Source organism: Mobula birostris, chromosome 23, assembly GCF_030028105.1.
Source record: "Mobula birostris isolate sMobBir1 chromosome 23, sMobBir1.hap1, whole genome shotgun sequence".
In the NCBI taxonomy this organism is placed as follows: domain Eukaryota; kingdom Metazoa; phylum Chordata; class Chondrichthyes; order Myliobatiformes; family Myliobatidae; genus Mobula; species Mobula birostris.
Genome location: NC_092392.1, coordinates 17,876,879 through 17,895,655, shown reverse-complemented (window position 1 = coordinate 17,895,655; position 18,777 = coordinate 17,876,879). Strand labels below are relative to the sequence as shown.

At 41.9% G+C, this 18,777-nt stretch overlaps 1 protein-coding gene across 5 annotated transcripts in view; it reads left to right on the top strand.

The window, feature by feature from the left end:
* The window catches only part of LOC140186954 (voltage-dependent calcium channel subunit alpha-2/delta-1), a 747,581-nt gene that overhangs the window by 700,814 nt on the left and 27,990 nt on the right, over window positions 1-18,777 (top strand). For all 5 annotated transcript variants that reach the window (XM_072241811.1, XM_072241809.1, XM_072241810.1 and 2 more), the window contains 4 exons: window positions 4,083-4,154; window positions 11,806-11,958; window positions 14,437-14,489; window positions 17,713-17,768. In XM_072241811.1, the coding sequence (XP_072097912.1) occupies window positions 4,083-4,154; window positions 11,806-11,958; window positions 14,437-14,489; window positions 17,713-17,768 (334 nt within the window). The remainder of the gene's footprint in view (window positions 1-4,082; window positions 4,155-11,805; window positions 11,959-14,436; window positions 14,490-17,712; window positions 17,769-18,777) is intronic.

Sequence of the window (18,777 nt, the reverse complement as noted above, 5' to 3'; positions counted from 1 at the left end):
GGAGGGAGATGGGTCAAAACCAGGCAAATGAGATGGGCACCTTAGCATGGATAAGTTTGGTCAAAGGGCTTGTTCCCATGCTGTATGACTGTGAGTTCATGACATGATCAACTTGTGTGTTTGTTCGTGATCACTTACCTTTGCAATGATGGATTTTCCAGGCTAAGTTTTATTCTAACCAGGGAGGGTTTAATTTCCTGAAGTTGTGAGTCTGTGGCAGGGGTGAGGATGTCCCAGTTCTTCTGAAGAGGATCCACTTCTTAAATATATGTGCATAAGTCTGTGCAAATAGCATATTGAAAGAGAGATTATTAAATATTTGTGATTTGAGGATTTATATAAATAGAAACATTGAGAGCAAAAGGAGGGACATTATTTTTAACTTTATAAACCTTTCTCCACAACTTGAGTATTGCATCATGTTATAAAGAATTAACTTTACAAAAATGAGAAGATCCCAAATAAGATGCAGAAAAGATTTTCCACAATGTTGCCAAAGATGAGAAATGTTGGTCACAGGGTCAGGTTGGAGAAGCTGAAATTCTTCTCCATTGAACAAGGAAACCTTTGTGGAGATTTGATAGATGTCATGGAAGTTCTAGGTGGGGTCAGTAAAAAGAAGTGCTATGTTTTGCAAGATCGTTCAAGGACCAAGGCTTTTTTTATGGATATTGTATTTAGGATGTGCAGCTCACAATATGTTGGGATGATGGATGCAGTCTCAATCGGTGATTCCCAGAGGGAACTGTGTAGGTATTTGAAGAGAGAGAGAGAAAAAAATTAAGGGCTTTGAGGAAAAATGGTGGAAAAGGGTCTGAAAAGATTACTCTAACAGGAGCCAGAATCATCTTCATGAAATGAATGGCTTCCTTCTATGCCAAAACAATACTCTTCTATAGAGGGTCCTGTTCTGTGCTGGAGACTCTAGATTCTGTTATATAAATTTTGATATGAGCTTGTCCTTGGCTGGTCAGTGTAGTAAACCTGTCTGAAACTAATTGTTAATGTGCATTTTTTAATCCTTACTCCAAAAAGTAAAATAAATTGAATCCAGCTGTTGTTTTCCAGGAGAAGATAAAGAACTACTGTGTGGTAGTTAGGTAGTTTAACATTTATAAAACTGCTGACAGGATGCTGTTAGTGGGAGCTTAATCTAATGGTAGAACATGAACAAGAATCATTTTAAAATGTCAAGAATAGCTTTGATTTGACAAGCTTGGATGGGCAATAAAAGTTTCAGGAGTTGTGCCAAAGGAAATCAAGTTAATCATAAATCTATGGCACAAATTGGAAAATCAGGAAAGGAAACCATTTAGCACCATTTATCTAAATAGTACTTGATAAATTTTATAGATTTCATTCAAGGGAAATACAGGTGAGAAAAAACGGATTCAGAATACCCAACATCTGCAAATGTTTCTCTGCATAATCTTGCCCTCTGCAAAATGACTATTTAGACACACTGATCCTTCCAGCTGATTTGTCAGACAATAAATCCCATTAATATTCTAGACATGGTTTACGATGTATATATTCAATGTGAAATGTAAATATTAGTTGGCTCAGTCAAATGCATTTTGTTTTGTTGGTTAACTAACTCCTAAAAGAGAAATATCTTCTGTCATTTAGTTAAGTATCTTTTCCAAGAAAATACATAGATTGATTAATAGCAGTTAACACCATTTGCACACACTCATCACTGGCTATGAATGCATAACATAAACTTCAGGCAGCCCATGACAACAGTAACTGGTAGGGGTCTGAAATGTACAGAGTGGAGTTTCTGCTTTTTGCACAGTTGGCGATGTCGTCCGGATATCAGCATTTTTGTAAAGTACTGCAATCTGGACATGAATTCTTACATATTTTTGAATGTAGAATATGCAATGATCTTGTGCAAACAGGAAATTTTAAAAATGTAATTAAAATAATAAATTGCTTTTAATAATTCCGTGATATACTTATGAATATTAATTTGGTGTAGTTTGATTAATACAATGGAAGATTTTGTCACAAAGATAAAGAAATATAATCACTGTGTCACCCAAACATCTGATCATAAATAAATAACTCCGACTGATTTTAAAAATGTAGTGTCATCTGGTAGCTATTTTGAGGTGCAGTAGAGTTAGAAACCCATGTTCATCTAAAAACATGTCTGGGACTCCTGCATCACTCTGTCTATCTGCTGATGGAAACAGTTTTCATTGATGTAATGCATGAAAGACCCTGTCATGGTAAGTATCATGATTCATAACCTTTTGTGTAATTGGGCACACATAATTTTGCATGTTGGCCACATTCCTGTGAGCAACGTTACGCTATGGCTCGAGCTCTTAAGGGAAAGGGATGAGCAGCAGCTGTTGCTGGAAGTCATAGAACAGCCTCGGATTAACTGATGTGAAGAGTACCAAGGCCAGTACTGGAGCAGGCCTCTGGGGGTCTTGTTGATTTTGATGGCAGAATTGCATTAAAAATGGAAGGATTCAACTGACACAAATTGGCTCCATTATTGCACCTGAGCTGATTGCCCCTGTATCAGACTCTCCATCTAAAGTGTAAGCAATGGTGCTTCCCTTTAAGTATTATACATGCTAGTCAGCTTTTTCCATTTAGGGCCTTGCAGTCCTATCCATGTATTCTGTATGGCGCACGTGCCTTTAGCGGTATCAAGTCCCTGTTGCTTGATGATTGGTGTCACTTCACGTTGATGTCCATTATTCATACAAAGACACGATGCTACAAGGTCCAATTTATCTGATGCACCAAACCCTTGCATTTTAAAGAAACATGTGGTACTCAAATATTAATTTTTCATTTGCTTTGATGAAACTTTATGACCCTTCACCTGGAATGTTCAGCGTAATTCTGGAGAGAACCCTGAGAGTCTTGTACACAAATGAATGCCGTTACCCAATCAGTCAATGGGCAATTGATTCGCTTTGGGGAATTGGTCAGAGTTGTGTGCAGGGCCAACTTCTAACTGAATGTTTTTAAACTAGTACAAAAGATCGCAAAAAAAAAAAAAGCTGACTTTTTTTTATCAGATTTAATTTGTGCTTAAGAATCCACAATCTTTTGTAAGGTCCTTTGCCAAGGTTTTCCTTTCAAGTTGTAATTATTGGGTGGTCATGTATCAGGAACACATGGAGACCATATGTGAGCACTGGGAAGAGAGCATCACCTCAGAAATTATCCGCCACCCATATCAGACTTGTTTGTAGGGTAAAGTAATTGGTGAAATGGACATAATTCACAATCATCGACATTGAGCTGGGATTTGGCTGATCTGATGTGATGACGTAATTACATGAAAAGGTTTTCAGCGTGCTTTTGTGGTCAGGGTTTGGAGTTCAATAAAATGTGTTACGGTTTTTCTCACTCATAAAATGCCTCACTTTGTTTTATTTACAAAAACCTACAGTTAGCCACCTCAGGACTAACAGAACTAGAATTCAGGCTTTCCATTCTTGTCCCAGTGAATAGAGGCCATGGATTAATACTGGGTCCACAGCCATTTTCAATCCTATGTTAATGACTTGAATGAAAGAATGGGGTGTCATGTATCCAATTTTGCAGGGAAAGTGAAGTGTAAAGAGGTTATAAAATCTGCAGGGGGATATTGGGTGAGCATGAAGGTGGCATATGGAGTATAATGTGGAAAATAATAGATTTTGTCTAAAGTAAGAATTAGAAAGGGAAAAGTGTTACACTATAGTGATGATGCTGTAGAATGAGAGTAAAAGAGAGTTAAAAAGTAGTAAGAGAGTAAGGATAAGGAAAAGGTACGCTTGCTTTAGAGCATGTGCTGTACTACACAGATTCATTTGGCTGATTCCTATCATGTGGATATGGATTGTGAGGGAACTAAATAACATTGGCATACTCCCACTGACATATATTCTCTACGACAATATAAAGTTCTTGAGGGGCTTGACAGATGACGAAAGCTGAGAGGCTGATTCATCTGACTGCAGAATCTAGCATTTTGTCTCATGATTAATGGCTGAAATTTAGGACTGAACTGAAAAGAAAATTCCTTGCTCAGAAGGTGTTCACCTACGGTGGTATTTTCTCTGCAGCACTTTGACTGTGTTATATTGGATGACGGTGGATTCCTACTAATGTCCAACCAGGATGAATATATTGGAAAGGTAAGTGCCTTAAACTCTTTGCATTTTGATCTTGAGATTTTTGTTACGTTTCCATCTGATACTTGTTTGTGAAGTAAATCAATTTTATCCAAAACAAAGGTTGACAATAATTTTAAAGTAAGGGATACTGTGAGTTGGCGTGCTGGTGGAAGGGCATGTTGTAATGAGGATATTGTGACTCTGCAACAGAATATAAATAGCCTAACTGTGGGTGAGAACTTAGCAAGTGTGGGAAAGATGACAACATGCACCTCAGCAAGAGAAATCAAAAGGCAGATTATTATCTCAATGAAAAAGCATGAAGAACAGGAATCTAGGTAAATGACAAGTAACTAGAAGGCAGATACATTAAGATATAAATGCGTTTTAGCCTTTATTTCAAAAATATTGGAGTTTACAAATATCAGAATCAGGCTATATATCACCAACACATGTCATGAAATTTATTAACTTTGCTGCAGCAGTACAATGCAATACATGATAAATAAATATAGGGAAAAATGAATTATGTTAAGTAGGTATTTGTCTATTAACTAGTTAAATTAAAATAAGTAGTACAAAATAAAAACAGAAATAAAAAGTAGTGAGGTGGTGTTCATGGGTTCAATGTCCATTTAGAAATCAGATGGCAGAGGGGAAGAAGTTGCTGCTGAATCGCTGAGTGTGGGTGCTGTCAGGTTTCTGTACCTTCTTCCTGATGATAACAATGAGAAGAGGGCATGTCCTGGTTGATGGGGGTCCTTAATGATGGATGCTGCCTTTCTGAGGCGCTGCTCTTCGAAGATGTCTCGGATACTACGGAGGCTGGTACCCATGATGGGGCTGACTCATTATACCAGTTTCCGCAATTTACTTTGATCTTGTGCAGTAGCCCCCCAGCCCCCCACCCCCAATACCAGATGGTCATGCAGCCAATCAGAATGTTCTTCAGGGTACATTTGTTGAAGTGTTCGAGTGGATTAGTTGACAAACTAAATCTCCTCAAACTCCCAATGTAATATAGCCTCCGTTTTACCTTCTTTACAGCTGCATCAGTGTGTTGTGCCCAGGTTAGATCCTCAGATATATTGATACCCAGAAACTTGAAATTGCTCACTCTCTCCACTTCTGCTCCCCCTATGAGGATTGGTTTGTGTTCTCTCGTCTTACCCTTTCTGAAGTCTACCATCAGCTCTTTTGGTGACATTGAATGCAAGGTTATTTCTGCGACGCCACTAACTGGACTACTTCACTCCTGTATGCCCTTTCGTCACCATCCGAAATTCTGCCAGCAAATTTATAGATGGTATTTGAGCTATGCTTAGCCACACAGTCACGGGTAAAGGGAGAGTAGGGTAGTGAGCTAAACACACATCCCTGTTGTGTGCTAGTGCTGATTGTCAGTGATGTGGGAACACCAGAAACAGAATGAGTGTAGTTATCCCATTTTGGTCAAGAGCCTGATGGTTAATGGGTAGCAACTGTTCTTGAACCTGATAGTATGAGTCCTGAGGCACCTGTATCTTCTACTTGAGGGTAGCAACAAGAAAATACCATGGCCTGAGTGGTGAGAATCTTTGATGATGGATGCTGATAGTCTGTGGCAACTTTTCATGTGGATGTGCTCAATGGTTGGTATATCCATGATATACTGGCTGAATCCACTAGCTTTTGTAGCATTTTCCGCTCAAAGGCATTGGTGTTCCCGTGCTGGGTCGTAATGCAGACACTTTGCACCACACATCTATAGAAGTTTGCCAAGGTTTTCGATAACATGCCAAATCTCTGCAGACTCCTGAGGAAGTAAAGATGCTGTTGTGCTTTCTTTGTGATTATATTTATATGCTGGGTCCAGGGCAAATCTTCTGAGATAGTGACACCCAGGAAAACATAAAAACATAGAAAACCTACAGTACAATACAGGTCCTTCGGCCCACAAAGTTGTGCCAAACATGTCCCTACCTTAGAAATTACTAGGCTTACCCATAGCCCTCTATTTTTCTAAGCTCCGTGTACCTATACAAAAGTCTCTTAAAAGACCCTGTCGTATCTGTCTCCACCACCGTTGCCGACAGCCCATCCCACACACTCACCACTCTCTGAGTAAAAAAACTTAACCCCTGACATCTCTGTACCTACTTCCCAGCACCTTAAACCTGTGTCCTCTTGTGGCAACAATTTCAGCCCTGAGAAAAAGCCTCTGAGTATCCACACAATCAATGCTTCTCATCATCTTATACACCTCTATCAGGTCACCTCTCATCCTCCGTCGCTCCAAGGAGAAAAGGACGAGTTCACTCAGCCTGTTTTCATAAGGCATACTCCCCAATCTAGGCAACATCCTTGTAAATTTCCTCTGCACCCTTTCTATGGTATGCCTTCTTAACCACAGAGTCAACCTACGCAGCTGCTTTGAGCATCCTATGGACCCGGACCCCAAGATCCCTCTGATCCTCCACACTGCCAAGAGTCTTACCATTAATGCTATATTCTGCCATCATATTTGACCTACCAAAATGAACCACTTCACACTTATCTGGGTTGAACTCCATCTGCCACTTCTCAGCCCAGTTTTGCATCCTATCAATGTCCCGCTGTAACCTCTGACAGCCCTCCACACTATCCACAACACCTCCAACCTTTGTGTCATCAGCAAACTTACTAACCCATCCCTCCACTTCCTCATCCAGGTCATTTATAACAATCACAAAGAGTAAGTGCCCCAGAACAGATCCCTGAGGCACACCACTGGTCACCGACCTCCAAGCAGAATATGACCCGTCTACAACCACTCTTTGCCTTCAGTGGGCAAGCCAGTTCTGGATCCACTAAGTTACTGACCCTCTCCACCTCTGATTCGCTGATGAATACTGGCTCATAGACCCCAGGTTTCCTTCTACTACAATTATTTCTTTAGTCTTATTGACACTGAGTGAGAGGTTGTTGGTATTACACACCCTCAGCAAAATTTTCAATCTCCCTGCTGTATGCTGATTCATGACCACTTTTGATACTTCCAACTTGTGTTGTCCAGGTGATCCAAGCCCGTGTGAAGAGCCATTGAGATTGTGTCAGCTGTAGACCTATTGTGGCGATAGGCAAATTGCAGTGGGTCCAGGTCCTTCCTAAGCCAGGTGTTGATTTTAGCCGTGACCAACCTGTCAAACATTTCATCACCGTAGATGTGAGTGCTACTGGACGATAGTCATTAAGGCAGCTCAAGCTGTTCTTCTCGGGCACTTGTGAAATAGATTTCAATAGGAACATTTAACGTCAGAGAAATATATGCAATGTACATCCTGGAATTCTGTTTCTTCGCAAACATCCACAAAAACAGAGGACTGCTGTGAAGAATGCATAGCAGTTAAATGTTAGAACCCCAAAGGCCCCCTCCAACTCAACCCTCCTACACATAAGCAGCAGCAAAGCAACGACCCCCCCCCCACCAGAAAAAAAGCATCGGCACCCCCTACCGAGCGCTCAAGTGTGCAGCAAAGTGTCAATAAATACACAGTGCCCCAAGCAGGAATCGTTCACCCAGTATTCCACATACCATAGGCTCTCTCTCTCCCTAATAAGGGAAAAAGAGGTGTCCCCTGGCGGCACCAGCCTTGAATCCGCCTGTCTCCAGAGCCATGAAAATCCGGCACCCTGAAAGCATGCTAGTCTTCCAGGCTGCATCCTTAGCATATCGAAAAGTGGCCAGTCATGAGGCCCCGAGAGCGGGTTCCATTTCCGCAAAGAACCAAAGTCAGTGTGTAACTCCAGGTCAAGGTCTTCAAAAGAACCTTGAAAGGGGAAAGGGGAAAAAAGAGATATCAAAGATAGCAATAGAGCTGTTTCCGAAGATACAAGCAAGGGAGACGCCATTAGGCGCCATCATCCTGCTAAGGAATATGTGGGAACTTCTCATTGTAACAGTGAGAGATTGAAAATATCTTTGAATACCCCCATAGGTTGATTGGCGCAGGTTTTCAGAGCCTTACCAGGAATTCCATTGGGCCCTGATGGCTTGCAAGGGTTCACAGTTTAACATTGGCCTCCGAGACAGAGATCACATGGTCACCCGATGCTACAGGAATCCTCAAGCTTTCAAATGTGAAAGTCTTGACACTATTTATATACCCTCCATGGATGCTGCCTACCTTACTGAGTTCCTCTAGCATTTTGTGAGCGTGTTGCTCAAGGTTTCAAGCATGTGCCAAATCTCATATGCTTTTGGTATTTTAATGAACATTTTGGAGATGAGGTACAGTTCCACCATCAAACAGAGGGTTGATTGTCATCTTTTAACCAGTGTGAAGCAAGAAGGTCTGTGATGAATTATTTTTGTCATCACTTTCCCTGTGTGACCATTATGCAACTTGAATGCCCCAGTTTCTGATCAACACCTGATCATAACTTGATTCAATCAGTCAGCACTTTGATTATTAGGAACCACTCTCTTCAGTCGTCATTTGTACTTAAAAGGCTTCTTTATTTCCAGCCACATCCTGTGACCATCTATATTCAACAAATTTGTCACCTAGGTAGAGTCAGAGAGCCGTAGGACACTACAGCACAGAAATAGGCCCTTCAGCCCATCTAGTCTGTACCAAACCATTAACCTCCCTAGTCACATTGACCTATACCTGGACCATCGGCCCCTATACTCCTCTCATCCATGTACCTAGCCAAATATCTCTTAAGTATTGAAATTAAACCCACAGCAGTAAGTTCTGGAGATGTAGTTCTCCAAAGATTAATTTTTCAAGAACAGGCCCTGTGATTACTTTATTTTCCCCAAAGAGATATTTACTTTAGGAGAGACCTGATATCTTTCTTCCATTTTGTTAGACACCTTCTTTCCTGGAAACATGCCTACTCACTTTAAACTTATGTTTTCTAGAAAACCATGGCAAATATTTTGGTCTCCTAACATGTTCAATCAAGTCCTCATCTACATTGCCCTATCTGTTCTGGACTATCCCAGCCTGCTAATTTCCACAGAATTACTAGAAAGACCACTACAATCATGTGACTTCCAGTGAAGAGAAGTTAGCTTTAAGAGGTCATTCCAGTAGAAGGGTTATTCTTTATTTTTAGCGCCATTTTAGCTATACAAACTATTTCTGTGGGGCAGGAATATACTTTTTTTTGCTGTGTATTTTTGCACTAACTAATCTTACACACCACTTCTAACAGTATTCTTACTTGCTTGAAAGAAGGTAATTAATAAAAAAAAATCAGGTTTTCTGAGCAACATAATATGCTGAAGAACTCAGCAGGTCAGGCAGTATCTTTTCTTCTTCTTCTGAAGCCCGTCACCCCTACTGGGCCATAGGCCGCCGACAATAGCTCACCGGAGTCCTCTGCCCCGGGCTAGTCTTTCAACTTGTACTCAGCAATAACCCATCTTCGAAGATCCTTCCTCTCCCAGGAATAACCCATCTTCAAAGATCCTTCCTCTCCCAGGGATGAAATCCTTGTAACTTCTTCTGGCATTTGTGCAGCACTGGAATGTTATGGGATGGAGTTGTTAGCCCCATGGCCAGCCCTCTTCCTTTCACAGCCGGGTCTGGGACGATCCATGATGGAGTTGGGCAGTATCTGTGTCGGTGTTTCAGGCCAAGGTGTTCCATCAGAATTGAAAACGAAGGGAGAAGAAGCCAGAATAAGAAAGAAGGGGAGGGGAAGAGATACCTTCAGGCATCTGAGCAGCCTTCAACAATTCAATTAAATACCACGGAATATCCATCTACATTCAGCTCTACTGGGCACGGCACAAATAGTGTGGATTCAAATGTTCACTTAGATGCTAAATCCATTACCTATTCATCCTGGATAAACTAAACATGGCTCAGTTAAAACTGGCTACTTTATTCATGAAAATGTTTGAGATCCCACTACCTGCAGTGTCTAGGCAGACAAGAAGATAGCTAGCTATTGCCACTGCAGACTTCCCATATCTTTTGATGAGGTGGTCAGTCAGGATTTGCTGAGATCTGAAGAGATCAGATATCTCACAATGTCTGGTGGGAGGCTTGCAAACTAGCCCAAGCCTCATGTTGGCAGAAATGTTGGAAGTCCTCAGCAAGTGAGACAACACCTTTTAGGCAACACACATCAAAGTTGCTGGTGAACGCAGCAGGCCAGGCAGCATCTGTAGGAAGAGGTGCAGTCGCCGTTTCAGGCTGAGACCCTTCGTCAGGACTAACTGAAGGAAGAGTGAGTAAGGGATTTGAAAGTTGGAGGGGGAGGGGGAGATCCAAAATGATAGGAGAAGACAGGAGGGGGAGGGATGGAGCCAAGAGCTGGACAGGTGATAGGCAAAAGGGATACGAGAGGATCATGGGACAGGAGGTCCGGAAAGAAAGACAAGGGGGGGGGGACCCAGAGGATGGGCAAGAGGTATATTCAGAGGGACAGAGGGAGAAAAAGGAGAGTGAGAGAAAGAACGTGTGCATAAAAATAAGTAACAGATGGGGTACGAGGGGGAGGTGGGGCCTAGCGGAAGTTAGAGAAGTCGATGTTCATGCCATCAGGTTGGAGGCTACCCAGACGGAATATAAGGTGTTGTTCCTCCAACCTGAGTGTGGCTTCATCTTTACAGTAGAGGAGGCCGTGGATAGACATGTCAGAATGGGAATGGGATGTGGAATTAAAATGTGTGGCCACTGGGAGATCCTGCTTTCTCTGGCGGACAGAGCGTAGATGTTCAGCAAAGCGGTCTCCCAGTCTGCGTCGGGTCTCGCCAATATATAAAAGGCCACATCGGGAGCACCAGACGCAGTAGTGTTTAGAGTGTTTGACTCAAGGAAAGATTGGCTAGTGCAGATGCTGTTATTTTATAAACTGATGCAACAGCCCGTTTGGTGCTACTATTTTACCTTATTGCTGTATCTATAGTGTTTTTGACAATGATGCTGATTTTTATGTATCAAGTACGTCATTAATTGTGCAAAGTAATTGACACATCTGGAATTTCATTGATGTTTATCCTGACTAGTCATTCCAACTTTGCAAAATCCACTTCTTTGATTTATGGAGACGCATCCACAGAATTTACTGATGGACTTCTACCACTGTACCATTGAGAGCATACTCACCAACTGCATCTCAGTGGGGTATGGCAATTGTCCCGTATTGGACCACAAAGCACTCCAGCGTGTGTGAAAACTGCCCAGCGGATTATCAGCACCCAATTGCCCACCATTGAGAACATCCACCATAAACGCTGCCTGGGCAGGGCGAAAAGCATTATCAGGGATGCATCTCACCCTAACCATGGACTTTTTACTCTCCTCCCATCTGGTAGGCGCTACAGGAGCCTCCGTTCCTGCACCAGCAGGCACAGGAAGAGCTTCTTCCCTGAGGCTGTGACCCTGCTGAACCTCACATCACAGCGCTAAGCAGTATTGCACCCATATTGTACTGTCTCAGTACTTTTATATTTGTGTGCTGTAGCACTTACTTTTTATTTGCAGTTATTTTGTAAATAACACTATCCTTTGCATTCCTGGTCAGATGCTAACTGCATTTCTTTGGCTTTGTATGTGTACTCGGCCCAGTGGCAATAAAGTCGAATCTAATCTAATCTAATCCTGTGGAGACTGATCCAGAGAATTTCTGAGGAAGTTCCTGGCACTGGATTTTAAATCAAATCCTTCTGTCAATTTTCTTGTTGTTTCAGATTGGCAAATTCTTTGGTGAGATTGACCCAAGCTTGATGAAACGTCTTCTAAACACATCACTGTATGCCTTCAATAAATCCTACGACTTCCAGTCTGTATGTGATCCAGAAAGTGAGACAAAAGCTGCGGCTGGGCTTCGTTCAGTCTACGTTGTAAGTAAAGCTAACAAAATCAGTTTCAATGTACCTGTTCTTCCAAGACAAAGCCTCCAAATGCTGAAAAGCTTGCCAAGTGGATGAAGTTATAGTTTGTATAAAATTTCACTTCACATGATTTATCTAGTTTGCAGAGTTTATCTTTAAAAATGTTTTACTGACTTTATAATGAGAGACAATTGAAAGCTACAGAGCCACACTATCTAATGCCAAATACTGTACTGCCATGAATATCATGGTGCAAAGTGACTTTATAGCCAGTAGCTGAGCCCTGCTGTCTTTTATTAAACCTCTGCTCCCTGATTAAAAATCTAAAGCTCTTCCAGAGTTAGAAATTTGAATTAAAGACAGAAGATGCTGGTGACACTCAGCAAGTCAGGTAGTATCTCAGGCTGGAGCCACACCATCAGTCCTCACCTGAGACATTAACACTGTCTCCACAGATTGATCTAACTATAAAATTTGTAGAGGAAGTTATCAGGAAAGTTGATGAAGCCAAGGCAGTGGATGTTGTCTACATGGACTCTAGCAAGGCCTTTGACAAGGTCCCATATGGGAGATTGGTCAAGAAGGTTCAATTGCTTGGCATTCAAAGTGAGGTAGTAAATTGGATTAGGCATTGATTTTGTGGAAGAAGCCAGAGACTGGTAGTAGATGGTCACTTCTCTGACTGGTCTAGTGACTAATGGTGTGCCGCAGGGATCAGTGCTGTGTCCGTTGTTGTTTGTCATCTATAGCAATGATCCAGATGATCATGGATCAGAAAATCTGCAGATGTCACCAAGATTGGGGGCATAGTGGACAGCGAGGAAAGCTATCAAAGCTTGCAGTGGGACCTGGATCGATTGGAAAAATGACTGAAAAATGGCTGATGGAATTTAATGCGGATAAGTGTGAGGTGCTACAGTTTGGGAGGACCAGTCGAGGTAGGACTTGCACAGTAAGCAATAAGACACCGAGGAGTGCAGTAGGACAGAGAAATCGAAGAAGTCAGCTCCATAGTTCTGAGAAAGTGGTGCCACAGGTAGATAGGGCCAAAAAGAAAACTTCTGGCATAAAATATTGAGTACAACAGTTGGGATGTTATGTTGAAGTTGTAAAAGATGTTGGTGAGGTCTAATTTGGAGTACTGTGTGTAGTTCTGGTCACTTACCTAAAGAAAGGATATCAATAAGATCAAAAGAATACAGGGACAATTTACAAGGATATTGACAGGACCTGAGGAAAAGGGAAAATTTGAACAGGTTAGGACATTGCTCCCTACTGTAGAAGAATAAGCGAAGATTTAATAGAGGTATTGTATTCAAAATTATGAGGGGTAAATACTCGCAGGCTTTTTCCACTGTGGTGAGACTAGCTAGAGTTGATGGGTTAAGGGTGAAAGGTGAAGTGTTTAAGGGGAACATGAGGGGGAATTTCTTCCCTCAGAGAGTGGTGAGAATGTGGAATGAGCTGCGAGTGGAAGTGAGAGATGCAGGTTTGATTTCAACATTTAAGAGAAACTTGGATGGGTGCATGGATGAGATATGTATGGAGCGCTTTTGTCTGGGTGCAGGTCGCTGGGTTCAGGCAGATTAGTAGTTCAGTACAGACTAGATGGGCTGAAGGGCCTATTTCTGTGCTGCAGTGTTCTGTGGCTCTAGATATCACCTGACGTGCTATGTGTTTTCAGCATCTTATTTCAATGCTCGATTTCCATGTTCCAGATGTCAGTGTATGGCTTCAAAGCAACGTTAAGCCAAGTGGGTCTGTGAAGCCCTGAAGAACTGAATCTGTGAGGATCAGGGAGATGTCCTACAGGATTTGCATTTATCATAAACAAAGGTGTTTGTCACTTCACCCCAAGGACATGGCTGCACACTTTACACAGGAGAACTGTCCTTGGCCCTAAGAATTTTTCCATCTGCTTTGTCATTTTTCTCTGATGATTGGACAGCATGGGGCTGCATTTGTAACACCTCAGAAAGAGGAGAACTAAACTGCTGGTTTCTTCCCTCAGTGTAGGCCCCACCCTTTAGGTGGAGATATGACAAGTGAATCAGTTGGGCAAACAGGACGTCAGTCTAGCTGGGGAGTTATATATTATTTTCATTACAATGCTGATGTGACATTATTATATCTTAAGTGAACCAAGCTTGTTATTTATGCATACTTCAATATATTTTGTTTGAATATGGATCAACTTAATAGATTTCAGCAGACTTGTTCATCACAGTTAATGCTGGCTGAATTGAATGCGCTGAAAACAACAAGCAATACAGTCTTGTAGACAGAGGGAACATTGGCATCCTGAAAACCCATTCTCAGAGAGCTAGAGGGTAATTCCAACCACTCTTCAATGTCAACCTCTTCCATTTTATACATCGGAATGTCATATTTGTCAATGCTCATGTAATAACTAGAAACAATTAATATCATGGCTGGTTCTGTATCAATGTCCTGAATTAATAATACTGTTTCTGTAATCACTTTTAGCCCAGCATAGTCGATATTTTGAATATAGGTTGGTGGGCGTCCAGTGCAGCATGGTAAGTATTTCTCATATTTCTTCCATATCAGATTTACTTTGTTTAAGCTAAATTAATAAGTGTGTTTTGTAAGCAGCAGGAAGCAGGCACCTTGTCAGGCCACCCATTCATCTTAAATCATTGTACAAATATTTTGGGTTTCGTGCTTGTGGGTGACTGTGGATTATAGTCTGATAGGCGTTTCGGGAAACAATGTAGGAAAACATCTGTTTTAATTTTATATGTCAGACATCTAATCTTACAATGCCTCCATTGCCCACATTTGTTTGGATGAGGAGCATCTGTGGGCCTCATTGCTTAAACAATATTAAATACAGCAGTGCAGTACTCTTCCAATGCAGGTAGCAGTGATTTATCTGAGGACCCTTTTGAATTTGTCACTCTGCTACCACTCTGGTGCTTATTTTGCTGGATTAGCTCACTTAAGTTTGGTGCCACTAAGAACATAAGAAATAGGAGCAGGAGTAGGCCATCTGGCCCATCGAGCCTGCCCCACCATTCAATAAGATCATGGCTGATCTGGCTATGGACTCATCTCCACCTACCTGCCTTTTCCCCATAACCCTTAATTCCCCTACTATGCAAAAATCTATCCAACCTTGTCTTAAATATATCTACTGAGGTAGCCTCCGCTGCTTCATTGGGCAGAGAATTTCACAAATTCACAGCTCTCCGGGAAAAGCAGTTCTTCCTCATCTCTGTCCTAAGTCTACTCCCCCAAATATTGAGGCCATGACCCCCAGTTCTAGTCTCACCTACCACTGGAAACAACTTCCCTGCCTCTATTAAATGCTTTTGGGAGGCTTGCTGTCAACATTGCTTCTTCACTAAATGCTTCCTGTTCTTTCGACTAACATGCAACAGAGCTAATAAGCAAGTTTCCACATTCGAACAGATGCACTCAACAGCAAGGAAAGCAATGGTGAAAAAGAAGGGCCTATTTCTGTTCTGTAGTGTTCTATAGTACTGTACAAAAGTCTTAGGCACATATATACAGCTTGGGTGCCCAAGAGATTTGCACAGTACTTGTCAATGTGGAGCGGAGAGCAAGTTTGTACATTTTCTTGGAGCAAAGGACGTTGGGATTGCTGAGGGTAGAGCATTGTAGGAAAAGTGTGGGACAGGTGGCAGAGAAGGAGTGCCAGGGACATGGGGAGGTGCATGTGAAGACACACCCAGCCCTGAGACACCAAGCAAGGTCATCTGATTTCAAACAATTAGTTTATTGATCATGACAGAATGTCTCTCTGGTACTTCCCACTCCCTCCCCTCTTCCTTCCCCTTTTCCCAACCATGATTCCCCTCTCCCTGCCCCTTTCCCACTCTCAGTCCACAATAAAGGCCCATATCAGAATTAAGTTTATCGTCACTCTTTTTGTGGCAGCAGTACAGTGCAATACATAAAATTACAACAGTACTGTGCAAATGTCTTAGGCACCCTAGCTGTACATATATGTTCCTAAGACTTTTGTACAGTACTGTGTGACTCTATGACTCTCTATGTATCTATCTGGTACATTTGAAGAGTGCAGGTAGGGGACCAGACAAAAGATTGTTTCTATGTTTGTGTGAGGAATAGTGGTGCTTCTTTGCAAGCAGCAGGGAAAGGTGATGCAAACAACAGGAATTCTGCAGATGCTGGAAATTCAAGCGACACACATCAAAGTTGCTGGTGAACGCAGCAGGCCAGGCGGCATCTCTAGGAAGAGGTACAGGAGTCCTGACGAAGGGTCTCGGCCTGAAACGTCGACTGTACCTCTTCCTAGAGATGCTGCCCGGCCTGCTGCGTTCACCAGCAACTTGGAAAGGTGATGCAGTAGTTTTGTAGCTTTTGGGCATAAAACACCTAGATTAACAACAAAATCAGCAGGAATGATAAACAAAAGAGATTCTGCATGTGCTGGAAATCCAGAAAACACATGAAGCTCTGGTGGAACTCAGCAAGTCAGGCAACGCAACAGAGGTGAATAAACAGTTGACATTTTGAGCAAAGATTCTTCATCAGGACTGGAAAAGAAGGAGGAAAAAGACAGCATACAAAGGCTGGGGTGGGGGGGAGCTGAATGAGTACAAACTAACAGGTGATATGTAAGACTAGGTGAGGGGGCAGGTGGGCAGGTGTGTGTGATAAAGTAAGAAGCTGGGAGGTGATTGGTGCAGAGGCAAAGGGTTGAAGGAGAAGGAATCTGATAGGAGAGGCCGTGGATGATTCAAGAAAGGGAAGGAGGATAGGAGGGTGATTGGCTATCGAGAAGATGAGGGGTGAGAGGGGAACCAGAACGGGAACAGAATTAGAAGGAAGTGGAGGGAGTAAGAAATCACCTGAAGTTGGAGAAATCAATGTTCATGCCATCAGATTGGATGATATACAGGTGGATTATGAAGTCTTGCTCCTCCAGCCCGAGTGTGGCCTCTGGGTGGCAGTAGAAGAGGTCATGGAACAACATGTTAGAATGGGAATGGGCAGTCAAGTTGAAATGGTTGGCCATCGGGAAATCCCAGAGCGAAAGTACTTGACAAAGCAGGGCAGTAAAGCTGGAACCCTCTGGAGAATGTATCGACTTTCTTTAGTCCGGTACCCCTTCCTCAATCGAAACAACTCTGTCGCCCAAAGCAGCTTAAACCTTTGCCTCTGGTTAGGTGACTGGAGATCAGACAGGAAAGGGTAAATTTTATCTAATTGGCTGTGAGTGCAGATTTGATGTAGAACACTGAGCCTAACAATCTTATTTGATTAATGACAATGTCAACAGGAAAGCGCTTATTATAAGTAGGCTCCACAATTTTTCAGAACTTTCCTAGAAATATTAACAACAATATTGCAGTAATTGAAATGATCTAATTAAGTGGCAAAAGGATTGGGGAATATGAATAAATCATTTCACAATAGAAATTCAATTATATGTAATTGGTGAAAAAATTTGGTTGTATTAACCATTTTTCTAGTGTAGATTATTTAATATATTCCCAGGAATTGCTAAATAATTCATGATTTACCAAGTTCTGACATTAACTTTCAACAGACATGGCTAGCTTTAACTTTAACAACATTTTTAACTGCCTGGCTGGGAATCAAACACAGCAGATAACAACACCTCCTTAATATCCTTGGTCTATGTGGAATGAGTTATGGCAATAATTGCCCAGGTTATGAATGAGAAAAGTACACTCTGCCACTCATGAGAGCACTGTTTCATTCTTTTATTTCTCTGTTGCTGTCCAGGTCGCTACTGCAACAGTTATTCCTCAGCTTCACCTTGCCACGTTTTCTGGAAGCAGGTACATGAGCATTTGTTCGGGATTGACTATTAATGACAAATCATGGGAGGAGGAGTGAGTTTTCGGCCATTCACACTATGCCTTGATTTTCTGCTTTGACTGCGTATTTTGTTAAGATGACAGGGTGGTTGCCAATTCCAATTTGGATGTATTCCTGGGACTTCCTTATCACTGGGCTTCCTGTAACCTTCTAGCCCCCACTTATCCTTCAATGGTTGCTTAACATACCCAACTTTACTGACGTCTGTCCTCTGTTACTGGCTAATGAATGTACAGACATATTGCTGCATAACTGGAGAATTTGTGACTGAAATTTATTCCACATAAATATATTTATAAGTAATAAGCAAATATGTTTAAAGTATAAAACACTTATGCATGGAAGCCACAGTCAGAGGGGTGGGGGACTGCAAGGAATCAGGATAATGCTGTTGAAAGCAACTGATCTACTGTATTATAATATGGTCAGCAAATCTGGTGCCAGCATAGAGCATTTGAACATAATTTGCTTATAGAATCAGTTTATTCAGGAAATTAACCTGGTGTTGATACATAGGCTAGTAGTTTTTTTAAATATTTTTAAGTTTTTTGCATTGGCAAGACCCTATGAATACCAAGGTGTTTCTCAGGCCTGGAATTGTCAAAGGAGGGCTAATAGGAGATGTGCTGTTTGATGTAGTTAATGATGTGGTGGAAATTTTCAAGAGTAAACATGAAGTGGCTGCATCAGACACCAAGAGACTCCTAACCCTATCTATTTATTGGTGTGGCGCTGGAGAACCAGCAGATAAAGATTTGCATCAAGTTCAGCAGCTAAAAGTTTGCTGCTATGCACTGCCATTTAATTTTTTCCATGCAATCAGTCACCCAAACTTTGCCTTATTGCTTTACCTAATAAAAAAAACCTGGGAAATTCATCTCCAAAAACCAAGGAGATGATCGTCGATTTCAGACGGTCTCAGCCTGAGCGCACACCCCTCAGCATCAGCGGCTCCACAGTGGGGAGAGT